This window comes from Palaemon carinicauda, chromosome 9 (assembly GCF_036898095.1).
Source record: "Palaemon carinicauda isolate YSFRI2023 chromosome 9, ASM3689809v2, whole genome shotgun sequence".
Taxonomy (NCBI): Eukaryota; Metazoa; Arthropoda; class Malacostraca; order Decapoda; family Palaemonidae; genus Palaemon; species Palaemon carinicauda.
The window spans coordinates 75,291,869-75,307,735 of NC_090733.1; the positions used below are offsets into that span (position 1 = coordinate 75,291,869).

General features: G+C 37.8%; 1 protein-coding gene across 1 annotated transcript in view; it reads right to left on the reverse strand.

The window, feature by feature from the left end:
• The window catches only part of RasGAP1 (Ras GTPase activating protein 1), a 373,291-nt gene that overhangs the window by 67,506 nt on the left and 289,918 nt on the right, over positions 1-15,867 (reverse strand). Inside the window, exons 15-17 of the mRNA XM_068380108.1 lie at positions 9,437-9,561; positions 9,191-9,309; positions 7,417-7,565 (exon numbers count right to left, since the gene is read on the reverse strand). Coding sequence (XP_068236209.1) covers positions 7,417-7,565; positions 9,191-9,309; positions 9,437-9,561 — 393 coding nt within the window. The remainder of the gene's footprint in view (positions 1-7,416; positions 7,566-9,190; positions 9,310-9,436; positions 9,562-15,867) is intronic.

Genomic DNA, 15,867 nt, shown 5'->3' on the forward strand with positions numbered 1-15,867 from the left:
GGGGAAGGATGTGGATAAAGGTGGCACAAAGGGAAGGGAGCACGAGGGAAACACGAAGGAACCACGTGGTAACACAAAGGTCAGAAGGGATGTGAGAGAGAGCGGCGAGATGTGAACAGCGCCGCAACCAGGATCTTACTGACAACCGAGACCTAGGTCCATGCTCTCGCACACTGACCCGGGTTGCCTCAGGGCGAGTATCCATCCGCCACGAAGGGACCCACTAGAGAAAACGGAGATAGGGGAAACTACCCAAAAATCTGGTCGGTTAGGAGGAGAATCCCAGATACTCCTAAGAAAGTAGTTCGAGGTAAGTACTCCGTGTTGGAACAATCACATATTAAACAATCTCACCAATCAATCAAGTACAGTCACACCCCCTTCCTTTAACATCTTAGGGTTGGCCAAGGCACCAACCCCCCATTGAGATACTACTGCTAGAGAGTTATTAGGTCCTTAAACTGGCCAGACAGTACTACATTGGATCCCTTAATCTGGTTATGGGTCATTTCATCTTTGCCGAAACATACTCAGAATGGTCTGGCCTATTCTTTACACAGTCTCCTCTTTCCTCATACACTTGACAACACTCAAATTATCAAACAATTCTTCTTCTCTCAAGAGGTTAACTACTGCACTGTAATTGTTCAGTGGCTACTTTCCTTTTGGCAAGGGTAAAAGAGACTCTTAAGCTATGGTAAGCAGCTCTTCTAGGAGAAAGACCCTCCAAACTCAAACCATTGTTCTCTAATCTTGGGTAGTACCATTGCCTCTGTACCATGGTCTTCCACTGTCTTGGGTTAGAGATCTCTTGCTTGAGGGTACACTCAGGCACACTATTCTATCCTGTTTCTCTTCCTCTTGTTATTTCTAAGTTTTTATAGTTTATATATGAATGATTTATTTTAATATTATTATTGTTCTTAAATTCCTCTTCTAGTTTTACCTTATTTCCTTTCCTCACTAGGCTATTTTCTCTGTTGGAGCCCTTGAGCTTATAGCATCCTGCTTTTCCAACTAGGGTTGTGGCCTAGCAAATAATAATCCATACTAAGTGCTTTTCCTACTCTCATTTCATCTAGTGCTCTCGTCACTTCCTCCCTTGTAATCTCTCTCTCATTCTCAACTCCCATCACTGGCACCTTAACACCTGCAACAGCAATTATATCTGCCTCAGTATTATCCTCAACATCCAGTAAACTTTCAAAATATTCCACCCCCCTTTTCCTTTTAACAACCTTCCATTTCCATCTTTCACTATCTCTTTAATTCTCAAACCACCCTTCCTTACTCTCTTCACTTCTTTCCAAAACAATTTCTTATTTTCTTCATATGAATGACCCAATCCCTGACCCCACCTCCAATCAGCTGCCCTCTTTGCCTCAGCTACCTCAAGTTTTACTTATATTTTTCTCTCTATATCTCTCATACTTCTCTACAATATTACTCTGCAGCCATTCTTCAAATGCACTCTTTTTCTCTTCCACTTTTATCTTCACTCCTTCATTCCACCATTCATTACCATTCCTCATGCTGCCTCCAACAAACCTCTAACCACACACCTCACTTGCAATCCCAACAAAATTTTCTTTTACTAACTTCCACTCCTCCTCTAAATTACCTGTTTCTCTCACTTTCACTCTGTTATATTCCATTTCCAGCCTTTTTTTGTCATTCAGTTTTTGCCTCAGGTTTTATTACTCTTCAACCTTCACTACCTCCCTTTTACATACCCCCACTCTTTTGCTACAAATAATTTTCCTTCCACTAAAAAATTATCAGACATACCATTAGCCATACCCCTAAACACATGCACGTCTTTCAATCTTTCAAACATTCTTCTAGTTATCGACACATAATCCATTAATGCCCTTTCTGCCACTCTTCCATTTGCCACTCTAAGCCATGTATACTTATTATTTTTCTTTTTAAAAAATCTAGAACTTATAACCAGCTCTTGCTCAACACAGACATCTACCAGTCTCTCATCACTCTCATTTTCACCTGGTACACCATACTTCCCAATGACACCTTCTACCTCTCCAGCACTCACCAGTACCCACTCTAGCATTTAATTCACCCATGATAATTAAATAATTCCTTCTACACACCTAGTTAATTCATTCCAGAATTCACTCCGCTCTTCTTTACTTTTCTCACAACCTGGCCCATACACACTAACAAAAGCCCAAATTCCCTACCCAAACTAACCTTTACCCACATTAACCTAGATGATATCTCCTTCCATTCCACTATTTTACCTGTCATCCATTCACTCAGCAATAATGCCACACCCTCTCTTGCTCTTCCCCCTTTCAATCCCCGATACTCTACCAGTCACTTCACCAAACATCACTTCACCTTTTACTGTATACTTAAAAATCCAAAATAAATTGAATAAAGACAATTTTATATCATGCTTTTGCTAAACAAGCCATCAAAAAACGAAACCATTGCTTTGTTTACGTTTCATCGCCGATCATAACGAACAAACGAACGCATTTACACATCTGTGTAAAGGTTAGCCTTTGCAGCAACAGATATTATTATTATTATTATTACTAGCCAAGCTACAACCCTAGTTGGAAAAGCAAGATGCTATAAGCCCAAGGGCTCCAATAGGGAAATATAGCCCAGTGAGGAAAGGAAATAAGGAAATAAATAAATGATGACAAAATATTAACAATATATCATTCTAAAAACAGTAACAGTGTCAAAACAGATATGTCCTATATAAACTATTAACGTCAAAAACAGATATGTCACATATAAATAATAAAAAGACTCTTGTCAGCCTGGTCAACATAAAAACATTTGCACCAACTTTGAACTTTTGAAGTTCTACTGATTCAACTACCCAATTAGGAGGATCATTCCACAACTTGGTAACAGCTGTAATAAAACTTCTAGAATATTGTGTAGTATTGAGCCTCATGATGGAGAAGGCCTGGCTATTAGAATTAACTGCCTGCCTAGTATTACAAACAGGATAGAATTGTCCAGGGAGATCTGAATGTAAAGGATGGTCAGAGTTATGAAAAAATCTTATGCAACATGCATAATGAACTAATTGAACGACGGTGCCAAATATTAATATCTAGATCAGGAATAAGAAATTTAATAGACCGTAAGTTTCTGTCCAACAAATTAAGATGAAAATTAGCAGATGAACACCAGACAGGAGAACAATACTCAAAACAAGGTAGAATGAAAGAATTAAAACACTTCTTCAGAATAGATTGATCACCAAAAATCTTGTAAGACTTTCTCAATAAGCCAATTTTTGTGCAATTGAAAAAGACACAGACCTAATGTGTTTCTCAAAAGTAAATTTGCTGTTGAGAATCACACCTAAAATTTTAAAAGAGTCATACAAATTTAAAGAAACATTATCAATTCTGAGATCCGGATGTTGAGGAGCCACCGTCCTTGACCTACTTACAATCATACTTTGAGTTCTGTTAGGATTCAACTTCATACCCCATAATTTGCACCATGCACTAATTTTAGCTAAATCTCTATTAAGGGATTCGCCAACCCCAGATCTACATTCAGGGGATGGAATTGATGCAAAGAGAGTAGCATCATCTGCATATGCAACAAGCTTGTTTTCTAGGCCAAACCACATGTCATGTGTATATAGTATGAAAAGTAATGGGCCAAGAACACTACCCTGTGGAACACCGGGTATCACATTCCTATACTCACTATAGTGCCCATCAACAACAACTCTTTGAGATCTATTACTTAAAAAATCAATAATAATGCTAAGAAACGACCCACCCACTCCCAACTGTTTCAGTTTGAAAACAAGGGCCTCATGATTAACACGGTCAAAGGCAGCACTAAAATCAAGGCCAATCATACGAACTTCCTGACCACAATCAAGGGATTTCTGTACAGCATTGGAGATTGTAATAAGGGCATCACATGCTCCAAGGCCTTTACGAAAACCAAATTGCAAACTAGGGAGTAGGTGATTACCTTCAGCAAACCTATTAAGACGTTTTGCCAGAAGACGATCAAAAACTTTAGATAATATGGGAGTTATAGAAATTGGGTGGTAATCAGTGGGACTTGAGCTACCACAAACACTTTTACATAGAGGAGTAACATTACCAATTCTCTAACAAGTGCTAAAAGCTCCTTTTCTTGCTAACTTGCACAAAATAACATAACTTTGGAGCTAAGAAATCTGCTGTCTTTATAAAAAAAACAAAGGAAAAATACCATTTGGGTCCACACCTCCATAAGCATCAAGGTCCATCAACAGAGCTTAATCTCACGAGATCGAAAAGCTAAACTAGTTAGTTTAGCCTCAGGAAAACAGGAATGAGGAAATTCAAGTTTTTCATTACTCTGTTTACTGTCAAAAATATCAGCCAAAAGGGTTGCCTTTTCCTTTGGACAGTGAGTGACTGAGCCATCTGGTTTAAGTAAAGGGGGAACTCTTGCATCTACACCAAAGAGTGCAGATTTAAGGGTAGACCACCATTTATGTTCCGAGTTGTACCAGAAAGGGTTTCTTTTATGGTTAAATTGTATTCCTTTTCAGTTGAGGCATAAACTCTCTGAGCAAAAGCTTGAAGCTGAGTATAGTTGTTCCAGGTCAAATCTGATCTGTTACCCTTCCAAAGGTGAGACGCCTCCTGCTTCTCCAAATAAGCACGTCTACAATCATCATTGAACCACGGTTTGTCCTTCACTCGGTACCTTAGCACACGAGAAGGGATACGCCTATCAATTATGTTGACTAGATTCTCATTCAAAGGGACAACAGGATCTACACTACTATATAACTGTGATCAATTCAAGCACAAAAGATCATGCAAAATCCCATTCCAGTCTGCTTGGGATTTCATATAAATTTTACAAGAGTATGATATATCAGGGACAGGCTGCTCAGTCTTCAATACTAATGAAATCAAGGCATAATCAGATGTCCTGACTGGAGAACCAACCTTACTAGTTATAACGCCAAGGGAGTCAGTGTATACGAGGTGCAAGCAATTACCAGACCTGTGAGTAGCTTCATTTATGATTTGCTCACAGCCTGATTCAGAGGCAAAGTCTAAAGCTCTTAAGCCATGGCGATCGGTAGGAGAGATAGAACCTAACCACTCCCTATGGTGAGCATTAAAATCACCAACAAAGACAAAAGAAGCCTTTCTATCATCTTCTTGTATCTTAGCCATAATGGTAAGAAGACAATCGAAGATAGAATCATCCATGTCTGGATACCCATAGATCGAACACAAATAAAAGTTGCTATGCCTGCCACAAACTTTTATTACCTGAATTTCATGACATCCACATTGATAGCAGGACTTATGAGAAGCAGGATACTCGGTCCTAATATACACCGCCATTCCCCTGGCCCTAGGGATGGCATCACGTTTCAACATTATTGGCTTCTTAAAACCAGTTATAAGGAGCTCAGATGAGTGCCTCATATTAGAAACCAAAGTTTCTGAGCACAAAAGAATATCATACTGTCTGGACGCAACTGTAAGGTCTTGGATATTTGCATGAAGACCACGAATATTGCAATACAGAAGACGACATTGACGAAATCTAGGACGTACTGGTCCTGGATTTTGCTCAATGTCTCCAGACAGCATAAGAATTAATAGAAATAAAAAAACAGAGACATCATACTTAAAAACTAGATTAACAAGAATTATAACAAAAACAATATGTACAGAATTATAAATAAAGAGATTGATGATACCCATAGACTATAGTAAAAAGTCGGAAAAACTGGTCAACATGGAGGAGCCGATACACCATGCAAGGCTAAATACCCTCCAGGATAGCCACTTCAACTGAAGGGAGGACAGTAAGGATGGTTTTGAGAAGAAAAAGAATCAGAAAAAGGAAAAGACAACCTCTTGATAAACCACCAGGCATCCATGGCCCTACTATTAAGCCTGCCCAACACACCATTTCAAAAAAACAACAGGAAGAAAAAAAAATAATAAGATAGAATAGTGTGCCCAGGTGTACCCTCAAGCAAGAGAACTCTAACCCAAGACAGTGGAGGACCATAGTACAGAGGCTATGGCACTAACCAAGACTAGAGGACAATGGTTTAATTTTGAAGTGTCCTTCTCCTAGAAGAGCTGCTTACCATAGCTAAAGAGTCTCTTCTACCCTTACCAAGAGGAAAGTACACTGAACAAATTGCAGTACAGTAATTAACCCCTTGGTGAAGAAGTGTTAAGTATCACATTGCTGTCAGGTGTATGAGCAAAAACGAGAATATGTAAAGAATAGCCCAGACTATTCTGTGTAAGTGTAGGCAAAGAAAAAATAAGCCGTGACCAGAGAGAGGGATCCAATGCATTACTGTCTGGCCAGTCAAAGGATCCAATACCTCTCTTGTGGTAGTATCTCAACGGGCGGCTGGTGCCCTGGCTAACCTACTACCAAGTATTGGTTATGTAATAATAATGTTATTGATACTGTTGTTTTACTTACTTTATCCTTAGAAATTCAAAATGAAATGAAATGAGTGATTTTACATCATGTTTTGCTTAAAAACGGCGCCTAAAACAGAAAAAATTGTTTTGTTTACGTTTTATCGCCGAACATAACGAACAAATGAATACACTTAAACATGCAAGTGATAACTAATGGTACTAAGAGATTTTAGTACAGATGTTGTTATAAATAAAGATTATGAATGTGTTGTAAAAGATTTAAAATAAAAGTGTAGTAACATTAGGCAGGCCTTGAAATTGCCGTTTGCCCATTACATGGAGTATAATGATTAAAACACTTTTTCTAAAGAAAATTTTGTGGTTCACCCTTTACATGGGGTTGTCCTTTACACAAGAATATCGCATAGTATGGTTTAGCTGGGATCTGTAACTCTCACCATGTTTTAGGTTCAAAGCAAATTTAGGCTACGAAGCCATACACTGGGACACATTCAACAATCAAGCAGTCTAAAATGAGTAGGATTACCTACATACAGTGTTGTACTGGAAAAAAAAAAATAAAAGCCCAGGAGAAAACCATTTATACTGTCTCAAAGAAATAAACCATTAGGTTGTAAATGCTAATCATCGTCAAATACTTCATTTATCAACCTACAATAGAGAAAGAAAGATTTTTCTTATTTAATTATAAATTTATACACTAAAATAAACCCTTAATTTCTTTGTCAACAATACTAAATGACTCTAGCACAATGTGAACACAAACTAATGAAGATGACTAGTTTCGTATCTTACTACAGGTAATAGCACCTCAACAACAATAGTCCCCAGTGTCCAATAACACACAACCTGCAAAAATGTGATAAAAATTTCCTGTTCTTAAAGAATACCTATTTCAAAACAATTTACTATTTTGGGTAAATTTGATGTCCTCAAAAATATATTACTACACTTTATATATAATTTAACTTACCACGCAATTTTTCTAAGCTGGTCCAGTTATCCATTAAAAGTGCCCATAAGCGTTCCATCTCCCTGTCACTATCTATATGAATCTTCAGGTCACATTCCAAATTTGAAACGGCACTGCATCCTGGAGCTTGTTCACTTGTAGCTTTACAACTGTCAAAATATTCTTTTTATCTTATTAAAATTTTAATGGTGAGGCAAAAAACTTATCTGAAATCTCAAATACACATTAATCACAGCTGAGTATCATAGCTACAATAATATACTAATTGGCATAATCAAATTTAAAACTGATAAATGCATTCCTTACAAGAAAAAAATGAACATGCTTCTTTACCTCAAGAAATACTTTCGGATAAAAGGTAAGACTATAGATGTGAATAGGGTCAGCATCAAAATCTTAAACTAATTCAATTCATAAAAAAACTTCTCTTAAATAGAGCTCATAAATCTTTATATATTTTATTGAGTTTACAGTTAATAATATAAGACTCCAATTGTTTTCTTAACGTTAAATGAAAATTTAAAAAAATCTATAACTTAATTGAACTAAGATAATTCAAAAGATCACAGTGCAAGCAGCCACTATAAGATCTAGAGTCCAATAGTCTTGATAAGAGGCCATAATTCTTCAAGATAATGTCCACCAAACTTAGGTTATTGGACTGCCACTAATACTCTTTCCAAAGAAACATTTCTGTAAAAATTGAGAGATATAGGTTTACTCATAAAACCTATAACCTTAACCTTGAAGGTTTTCATAAGATTTGGATCCAATTCTAAGCAAGTTTCTGTGATCAAACCTTTTAACTACAACTGCAGCTACAATTTTGGATAGAGGATGAACTGCAACTCTAATCACACACAAAAAATTATGGACACTAGCTGTAATGTTCATAGTTTGAAAAATCAATGGATACCTCTTACTGGAAAAAGGCAACTATTATCAGATGAAATATTTACAAACATTTCTAATGAGAAGAGATACAATCACAACAGATTTTTTGTCTTGAAAAAAATTTAGCTCTGAATGAGGGGGGGATCAACTCATGCTCGCAAAGCCCACCTTAAAAGTAGTGCTTGCAGTTTATCATGTTAAAAATAGAGGTTGACCTTTGGAGACTGCATAAAAGCTAGCAAAATAAAAAACCTAATCACTATCCAATCCGGCAAGCTTGGTTATAGACGATGTGATATCAGCAGACTCTCTTTCACCGTAATCATCTAACCTGATCTTCAGTGACTTTTCCTCTGAATCAAAATATAACTTCCTTTTATGACGTGAATCTTTACTAATTAGAGATAATACTTCATAAGAGGAACCTAGAGGGAACTAAATTTTCCTTAATGGTTATTCAAAATCCAAGTTTGACCCCGCCATGTGACCCAAAATTAATGAGCAGCATTATCACCCTGCAATACAGCTCTTGAACTACATTCACAGAAATACATTGCAAAGCCATAAGTTCATTACTTTCCATTATCTTACACAAAATCACAATCTGAATAGTGAGAAAAGACATTGCAACTAACGTGCAGCAAAGAGCAAAGACAAAGGGACTTGATCTACCCAAGTAGTAGGATTGCTATACACATCCATATGATCTCAATAGTTCACTAAAGGGGCAGGCCAATTACAAAGAAAGATAACCAGAAAATTTTAACTTAGGGGTTGATGTCCACATTTAATCAGTTTTGAGAGAAGCAATATGAATACAAATAAAACTATTTAACACAAAGATCAAATAGATTCAACAAATTTGCAACACTATACTTACCATAGCCAATGAGAATTTATGAAGGCTCCTGGATGATACTGTTTCAAACGGTGGTTATTGTACTGACACACTTTTGCTAGCAAATCAAGCCACTCCTTTTCTTCCACACAATTCATTGCCTACAAAACAAGATGCACGAGTGACAAAACGCAAAAAAATTATAGCATCATATAACATATATAGCAGAAAATATGAGCTTAAACACAAAATTTTATGTTGATAATATAACCATAATGCCAACTGTACCTGAATATAAAGAGTCCGGTGAGGTTGTACTAGTTGAAACATATTCTTTATTTTGAAAGATGACTCTTCAACCCTCTCAACAGCTAAAATATCTTCCACTGGAATTTGGCAGAGTGGATTACTATCTGTAATAAACAGTAAATGATAGCACCATTAAAATACAAAGTGGAGTTGTAAAATAATATTAGCAACAAAAGGATTAAGTTATTACAAAATGCAATAAAAAACTATCTAAGAAAAAATATATTCTTGATGACATTGCAAACTATAGTAATAGAAAAAAAAACATTTCCTTTTATTTAAAAGTCAGTGTCTAGTACATACCGTATATACTCGTGTAATGTTCGATTTTTGAAGGCCTATTTTTCAGTTAAAAAAGTAAGGGTCGAACATTACACGAGATATATATTTGAAAAAGTAAAAATTTCTGGCCTACCGGTAGGTAAACGTAAGCTAGGCCTATGCGAACATTACCCTAGGCTATGCTACCTACCGGTAGGTAATCGTAGGCTATGCTTACACGTATATAAGGTTACCTACCGGTAGGTAAACATAGGCTAGGCCTATATATACAGTACTAACCATGTTCATTTAACACCATGCATATTATTAGCATGGATTTTATTTCCTAAACCATCATAAATAGTTTTTTTCCGCTACGAGTAATGACTTTATTATAACGCAGCAGGTATGAAGCTAGCAAACAGTCGGGTTGCGTATGTTATAACGTGATATGGTTAATGAAAAATTTATGCTCATTTTATTTTACTTGGTATGGTATATTAATTGACATTAATAATAAACCGCAAAAATTTTTCTTAATTAAATCCACATTTTTTTTTCTCCAAGTTCGAACTGCAATAACTTGAAGCTTGAATTTTGCTGTAAATTTTTTATATTTCTTGGTAGACATCTTGATGGGTTATGAGTAAATTCTTATTCATATATATTGTGAGGAAAAAAATGATTAGCATAACGAGTAATTATAATCACCGTAATTACCTGCAATTACCGGTAATTGTAATTTGTTACTCAAAACGATGAACTAATTTTGTTTGCTACTTGTAGTGTTTGCTTGTTTTTGAAAGCTATTAGGCGGTATGATAATCGTCTGTTTGCAACTAAAGTTTTTGCTAGAAAATGTACGCTGAATACTCAATTGTTATTATAAACAGATGTTATTATTTAGGTGTTGTTCCGATTTTTTTTATATTTTTGTTTGTCGCACTTAGGCATAACCCTTACTTTGTTGGTAATTATGGTATGCTGGAGATAAAAGACCTCTAGCCTACTGCCAAAATCAAGACTCGAACATTACATGAGGTATATGATGAATTCATGATTTTGAAGGCTAAATAGGGGGGTCGAACATTACACGAAGTCGAACATTACACGAGTATATACGGTATCTATCTGCTGACTATCTTTAATCAATCTGATATTAAAGCTCTTTCATGTAAACATCAATAATTACATAAATCACATATTTATGATGCACAACCAATGACCTAACTTGCAATTAGAGAAATAAAACAAATCTCTATCAGGTTTCATCCAATATCCAGATGCTCTGTATTGAAAATACAGATGTTATCAAGCAAAGTAAAGCTGAACATTTCCTAATTACGACTGGCCATCAGCACCATATATGTGTCTACTTGCTGACAATTTTTATACGTTAATCTTATGTGCGTGAACTCTCACACACCAGTATAAGCTGCGCTGTAAGTCGCTTTCCAGCAACATGAAATATTAATCCAAAAAGCAGTTAAATGATAAAAATAAACTAATGCACTTGAGAAAGTCCTAATGTATATTCAAAAGATACTCTTTAGTTGCAAATACCAAGTATGACAACAACAAAAACAAATACTGTATGACAAATTCAGAGATAATTTGTATTTTTCCTAATGATACAAACCTTAAGTAATACAGAATCCCTATAATTCTGTATTAGTTTCGGTGAAGCTGAAAAGACGAGCCATTAAAATTTAGCGAGGGTTAATTACCCATCCTGCTAGTTAGCGGAGCGTAGGGGTGTAGCTAGCTAACCCCCTTCACTCACACACCTATGACTGTGCTTCACTTTGTTTGGAGGTAGGACCTCAAAGGGGACAGGGTCGGCAGGTAAGTTTGTATAAACAGCTAAAGGTTTGTTCCGTTAGCAAAAGTACAAATTATCTACAAATTTGTCATTTATTCCACATGGAATACAAACCTACGCTATTTATAGGGGTGACTCATCCTTTAGGAGGGTGTATGTCCCTGCCAATCTGGCTTTCTGACTTTACCTGGGGTCTCCTTTTTATGAATAGGTTAGTACCAAATATAAAAAGATCCTAGCACCTCGCTAAACCTTGCTATGCAAGGTCTGTGACCTATGCAAGCTGTGTGTTGAGATTTTAGCAGTGTGATTGTCAAGGTAAAATTTATTCTGAGTCTTTGTGGGTAATAACCGAGTTGACCAAGACTTTCCCATTACCACCTCGCTAGGGTAAGGGGACGTAACAGTATTGACACAATACTAGGTACACAAGGGAGCATGGTTTACCTGCAGTGGTTGAGGACACCTTGTGCAGAGAACACAGGATGCTGCTTTCCCCAAGAGAGGGAGGATGAAGAAAAAGACTAAAACTGGCTAACAGTGCCTTCAACCTTCTGCTATTTGTCCAATAAGGAGCTGTTGTGTAGCCACCACAGGACCGATAAAGATCGTATAGTCTCTCCTGTGGGTCAAGTCTTGCAGGTAATGGGCTGTGAAAGTCGCCTGGCACATCCACACCCTTGCTTGTAGAACCTGCGTCACAGAATAATTTCTTTTGAAGGCCAGGGACGTAGCTATGACCCTGGCATCATGAGCTCTGGCTCGACGTATTGGAGGAGGATCTGGATTCAGGGCATAATTGATGACTCCTCAAATCCATGCAGAGATGGTGTTTTTGGTGATCCTCCTCTTGTTTCTCCCGGTGCTGACGAAGAGCAAAGGCACACGGGGTGGGCTGTTGCTGTTCTCTTGAGGTAGAGCCTCAGACTCCACCCTGGGCACAGTAACAGATGATCTGGATCGTCAGTTACGGAGCGGCGCCTCGTTGTCCGGAAGGAGTCTAATCTAGGATCTAACACCCCTGGATTCTGAGTATTGGCAACAAAATCGGGGGCGAAACTGAGCATTACCTCTCCCCCTCCCCTTGAATAGGCGATGTCGTATGAGAGGCCATGAAGTTCACTGACCCATTTGGCCGAGGTCAAAGCGAGTAGCAACACTGTCTTCCAAGTCAGGTACTGAACTGTTGCCTGGCATAGTGATTTGTAGGGAGGCCTCTTTAGAGACTGGAGAATTTAATCATGTTCCGAGAAGGTGGTCCGACTGAGGACAGATGAGGGGATGTCCATTCCTTTCAGTTTGAAGGCAAGGCTCAAGGCAAAGCGATAGCCTTTCACTGCCAAAACTGAAAGGAGTCTTTCCTCCCTCAAATACCTGAGGAATTCCGCTATTGCTGAAATAGTGGCATCGAGGGGAGAGATAACCCTTCCATGACACCAAGCACAGAAGACGTTCCACTTTGCCTGATAGACTGCTGCTAAGGATTCCCGTGTAGTTGTCTGAGTAGTGTGTTGTGGAGGGAATTCTTTTGAAGGCTCTGTTAGGAGTTGCATAAGGTACGTAAACCATTCCTCATAATGACATTGCGGAGCTATGAGTCATTGAGAGATTGATCGATGTTCTGGCCTTGATGAGTACCCTTGTCATCAGACTGAACAGAGGAAAGATGTAAACGTCGATGTTGTCCCACCATTGCTGGAATGCATTTTACCCGATAGCATTGGTTGCCAGGACTGGGGAGCCTGAAGTTCAGGGCCGTTGTGAATGATTCCATGGTCGGAGAACCCCACAAAGTCAGGACTTTGTTGGCTACTAGATGATCCAAAGACCATTCGGTACCCATTATCTGAGGTGCTTTGCTCAGATTGTTGGCGAGCACATTCCTATTACCTGGAATGAAGTGGGCTGATAACGGTACTGACCGGACTTTGGCCCATGTCAGTATTTCTACTGCTAGATGGGATAGGGGCTGCAAACAGGTACCTCCTTGTTTGATGATGTAAGCCACGATTGTGGTGTTGTCACCCATCACCACCACTAAGTGGTCCGCCAGGAACTGTTGAAGGGCAAGAAAGACGGCCTTCTTCTCTAAGAGATACAGCGAACCCTCGTTTATCGCGGTAGATAGGTTCCAAATCCGGCCGCAATAGCTGAAAATCCGCGAAGTAGGGACATCATATTTACGTATTTATTTAACATGTATATTCAGACTTTTAAAACCTTCCCTTTACGTAGTTACTGTTAACAAACTACCCTTTAATGTACAGAACACTTAATGCATGTACTACAGTACCCTAAACTAAAACAGGCAAAAATATTAAAGGCGATTTCATATCATGCGTTTCCTAAACACGCCAAAAAGCACGATAAAAAATGACAACCAATGTTTTGTTTACGTTTATCTCTGATCATAACGAAGAAACAGACGCATTTACACATCTGTGTATAGGTTAGTTTTTGCATAGACAGCAATCTTACCAAGTATTGATTGTATGTTGACTTTGTTATTACCAATGTTCTACTTAATTTTTCTTAGAACTTCCAAATAAATGAAAAGAATGCCATTTATATAATGTTTTTCTTTATGACGCCGCCTGAAACGGAAACCTTCCATTTGTTTACGCTCCATCTTCGATCATAATAAACAAACGAACGCATTAAACTTACATGCTCAAAGTGATAACTAATGATATAACAAACATTTAGTAAACATTATGTTATTGCAAATATTTTACTTATCGTATCCATATAAATTCCTAAATTCGTAGCAAAGCTGGAAACCTCTTTTTTCCTAATGCGTTTAATCCACAATAGCAAACTGCCGCTAATGACAGAATGATAATTTACGATAATTTTAAACTGTTACGAAAGATAATTGTTCTTTCCATATCCAAAATACTTTTCCTAACTTCAGTTATAAGTCAACTTGTACCCACCTCACCATATGCAAAAAAGGTAAAAGAAGAAGAAAGTACTAGGCCATTTTTAAAGTCATTGAAAAATTAAGTTACCGCTATTACGTTCGATGTGACAGAGAGAGAGAGAGAGAGAGAGAGAGAGAGAGAGAGAGAGAGAGAGAGAGAGAGAGAGAGAGAGAGAGAGAGAGAGAGAATGGTTTTAAATATACTAAATAATAAATATGATAGGTTATAACACATTGGTGCTTATGTAATATTAACTGTATAGATGGTTTGAATAAGTTAAGAAATGGTGTAAACAATTCTAATGTATTCGTACCGCGCATATTCTTGAGAGCGGAAGCTAGACATCAGCTGATGTGATCACAGCCAAAAGTAGAACAAAAAGAAGTCAAAAATACTCTATTTTTAAAACACACCCGAAATTTAAAATGTTATTTTCATTAGTAAAATAAATTTTTGAATATACTTACCCGATGATCATGTAGCTGTCAACTCTGTTGCCCGACAGAAATCTACGGTCGGGATACGCCAGCGATCGCTATACAGGTGGGGGTGTACACAACAGCGCCATCTGTGAGTAGGTACTCAAGTACTTCTTGTCAACAAGAACTCAATTTTCTCCTCGGTCCACTGGTTCTCTATGGGGAGGAAGGACGGGTCCTTAAATACATGATCATCGGGTAAGTATATTCAAAAATTTATTTTACTAATGAAAATAACATTTTTCAATATTAATCTTACCCGATGATCATGTAGCTGATTCACACCCAGGGTGGTGGGTGGAGACCAGCATACATGTTAACAAAGAAGCTAAGTATCCCGTATCTTATTTTAGCCGTTATTCAAAATAACAAACATAAAATAAATAAGTACCTGGTAAGGAAGTCGACTTGAACCATTACTCTGGCTTTTTAAGTACGTCTTCCTTACTGAGCCTAGCGATCCTCTTAGGATGCTGAGCGACTCCTAGGTGCTGAAGTATGAAGGGCTGCAACCCATACTAAAGGACCTCATCACAACCTCTAATCTAGGCGCTTCTCAAGAAAGAATTTGACCACCCGCCAAATCAACCAGGATGCGGAAGGCTTCTTAGCCTTCCGGACAACCCAGAAATATTTCAAGAGAAAGATTAAAAAGGTTCTGGAATTAGGGAATTGTAGTGGTGGAGCCCCCACCACTACTGCACTCGTTGCTACGAATGGTCCCAGAGTGTAGCAGTTCTCGTAAAGAGACTGGACATTCTTAAGATAAAAGACGCGAACACTGATTAGCTTTTCCAAAAGGTTGCGTCGAAAATATTTTGCAGAGATCTATTTTATTAAAAGGTCACGGAAGTTGTGACAGCTCTAACTTCGTGTGTCCTTACCTTCAGCCAAGCTTGGTCTTCCTCATTCAGAAGGGAATGA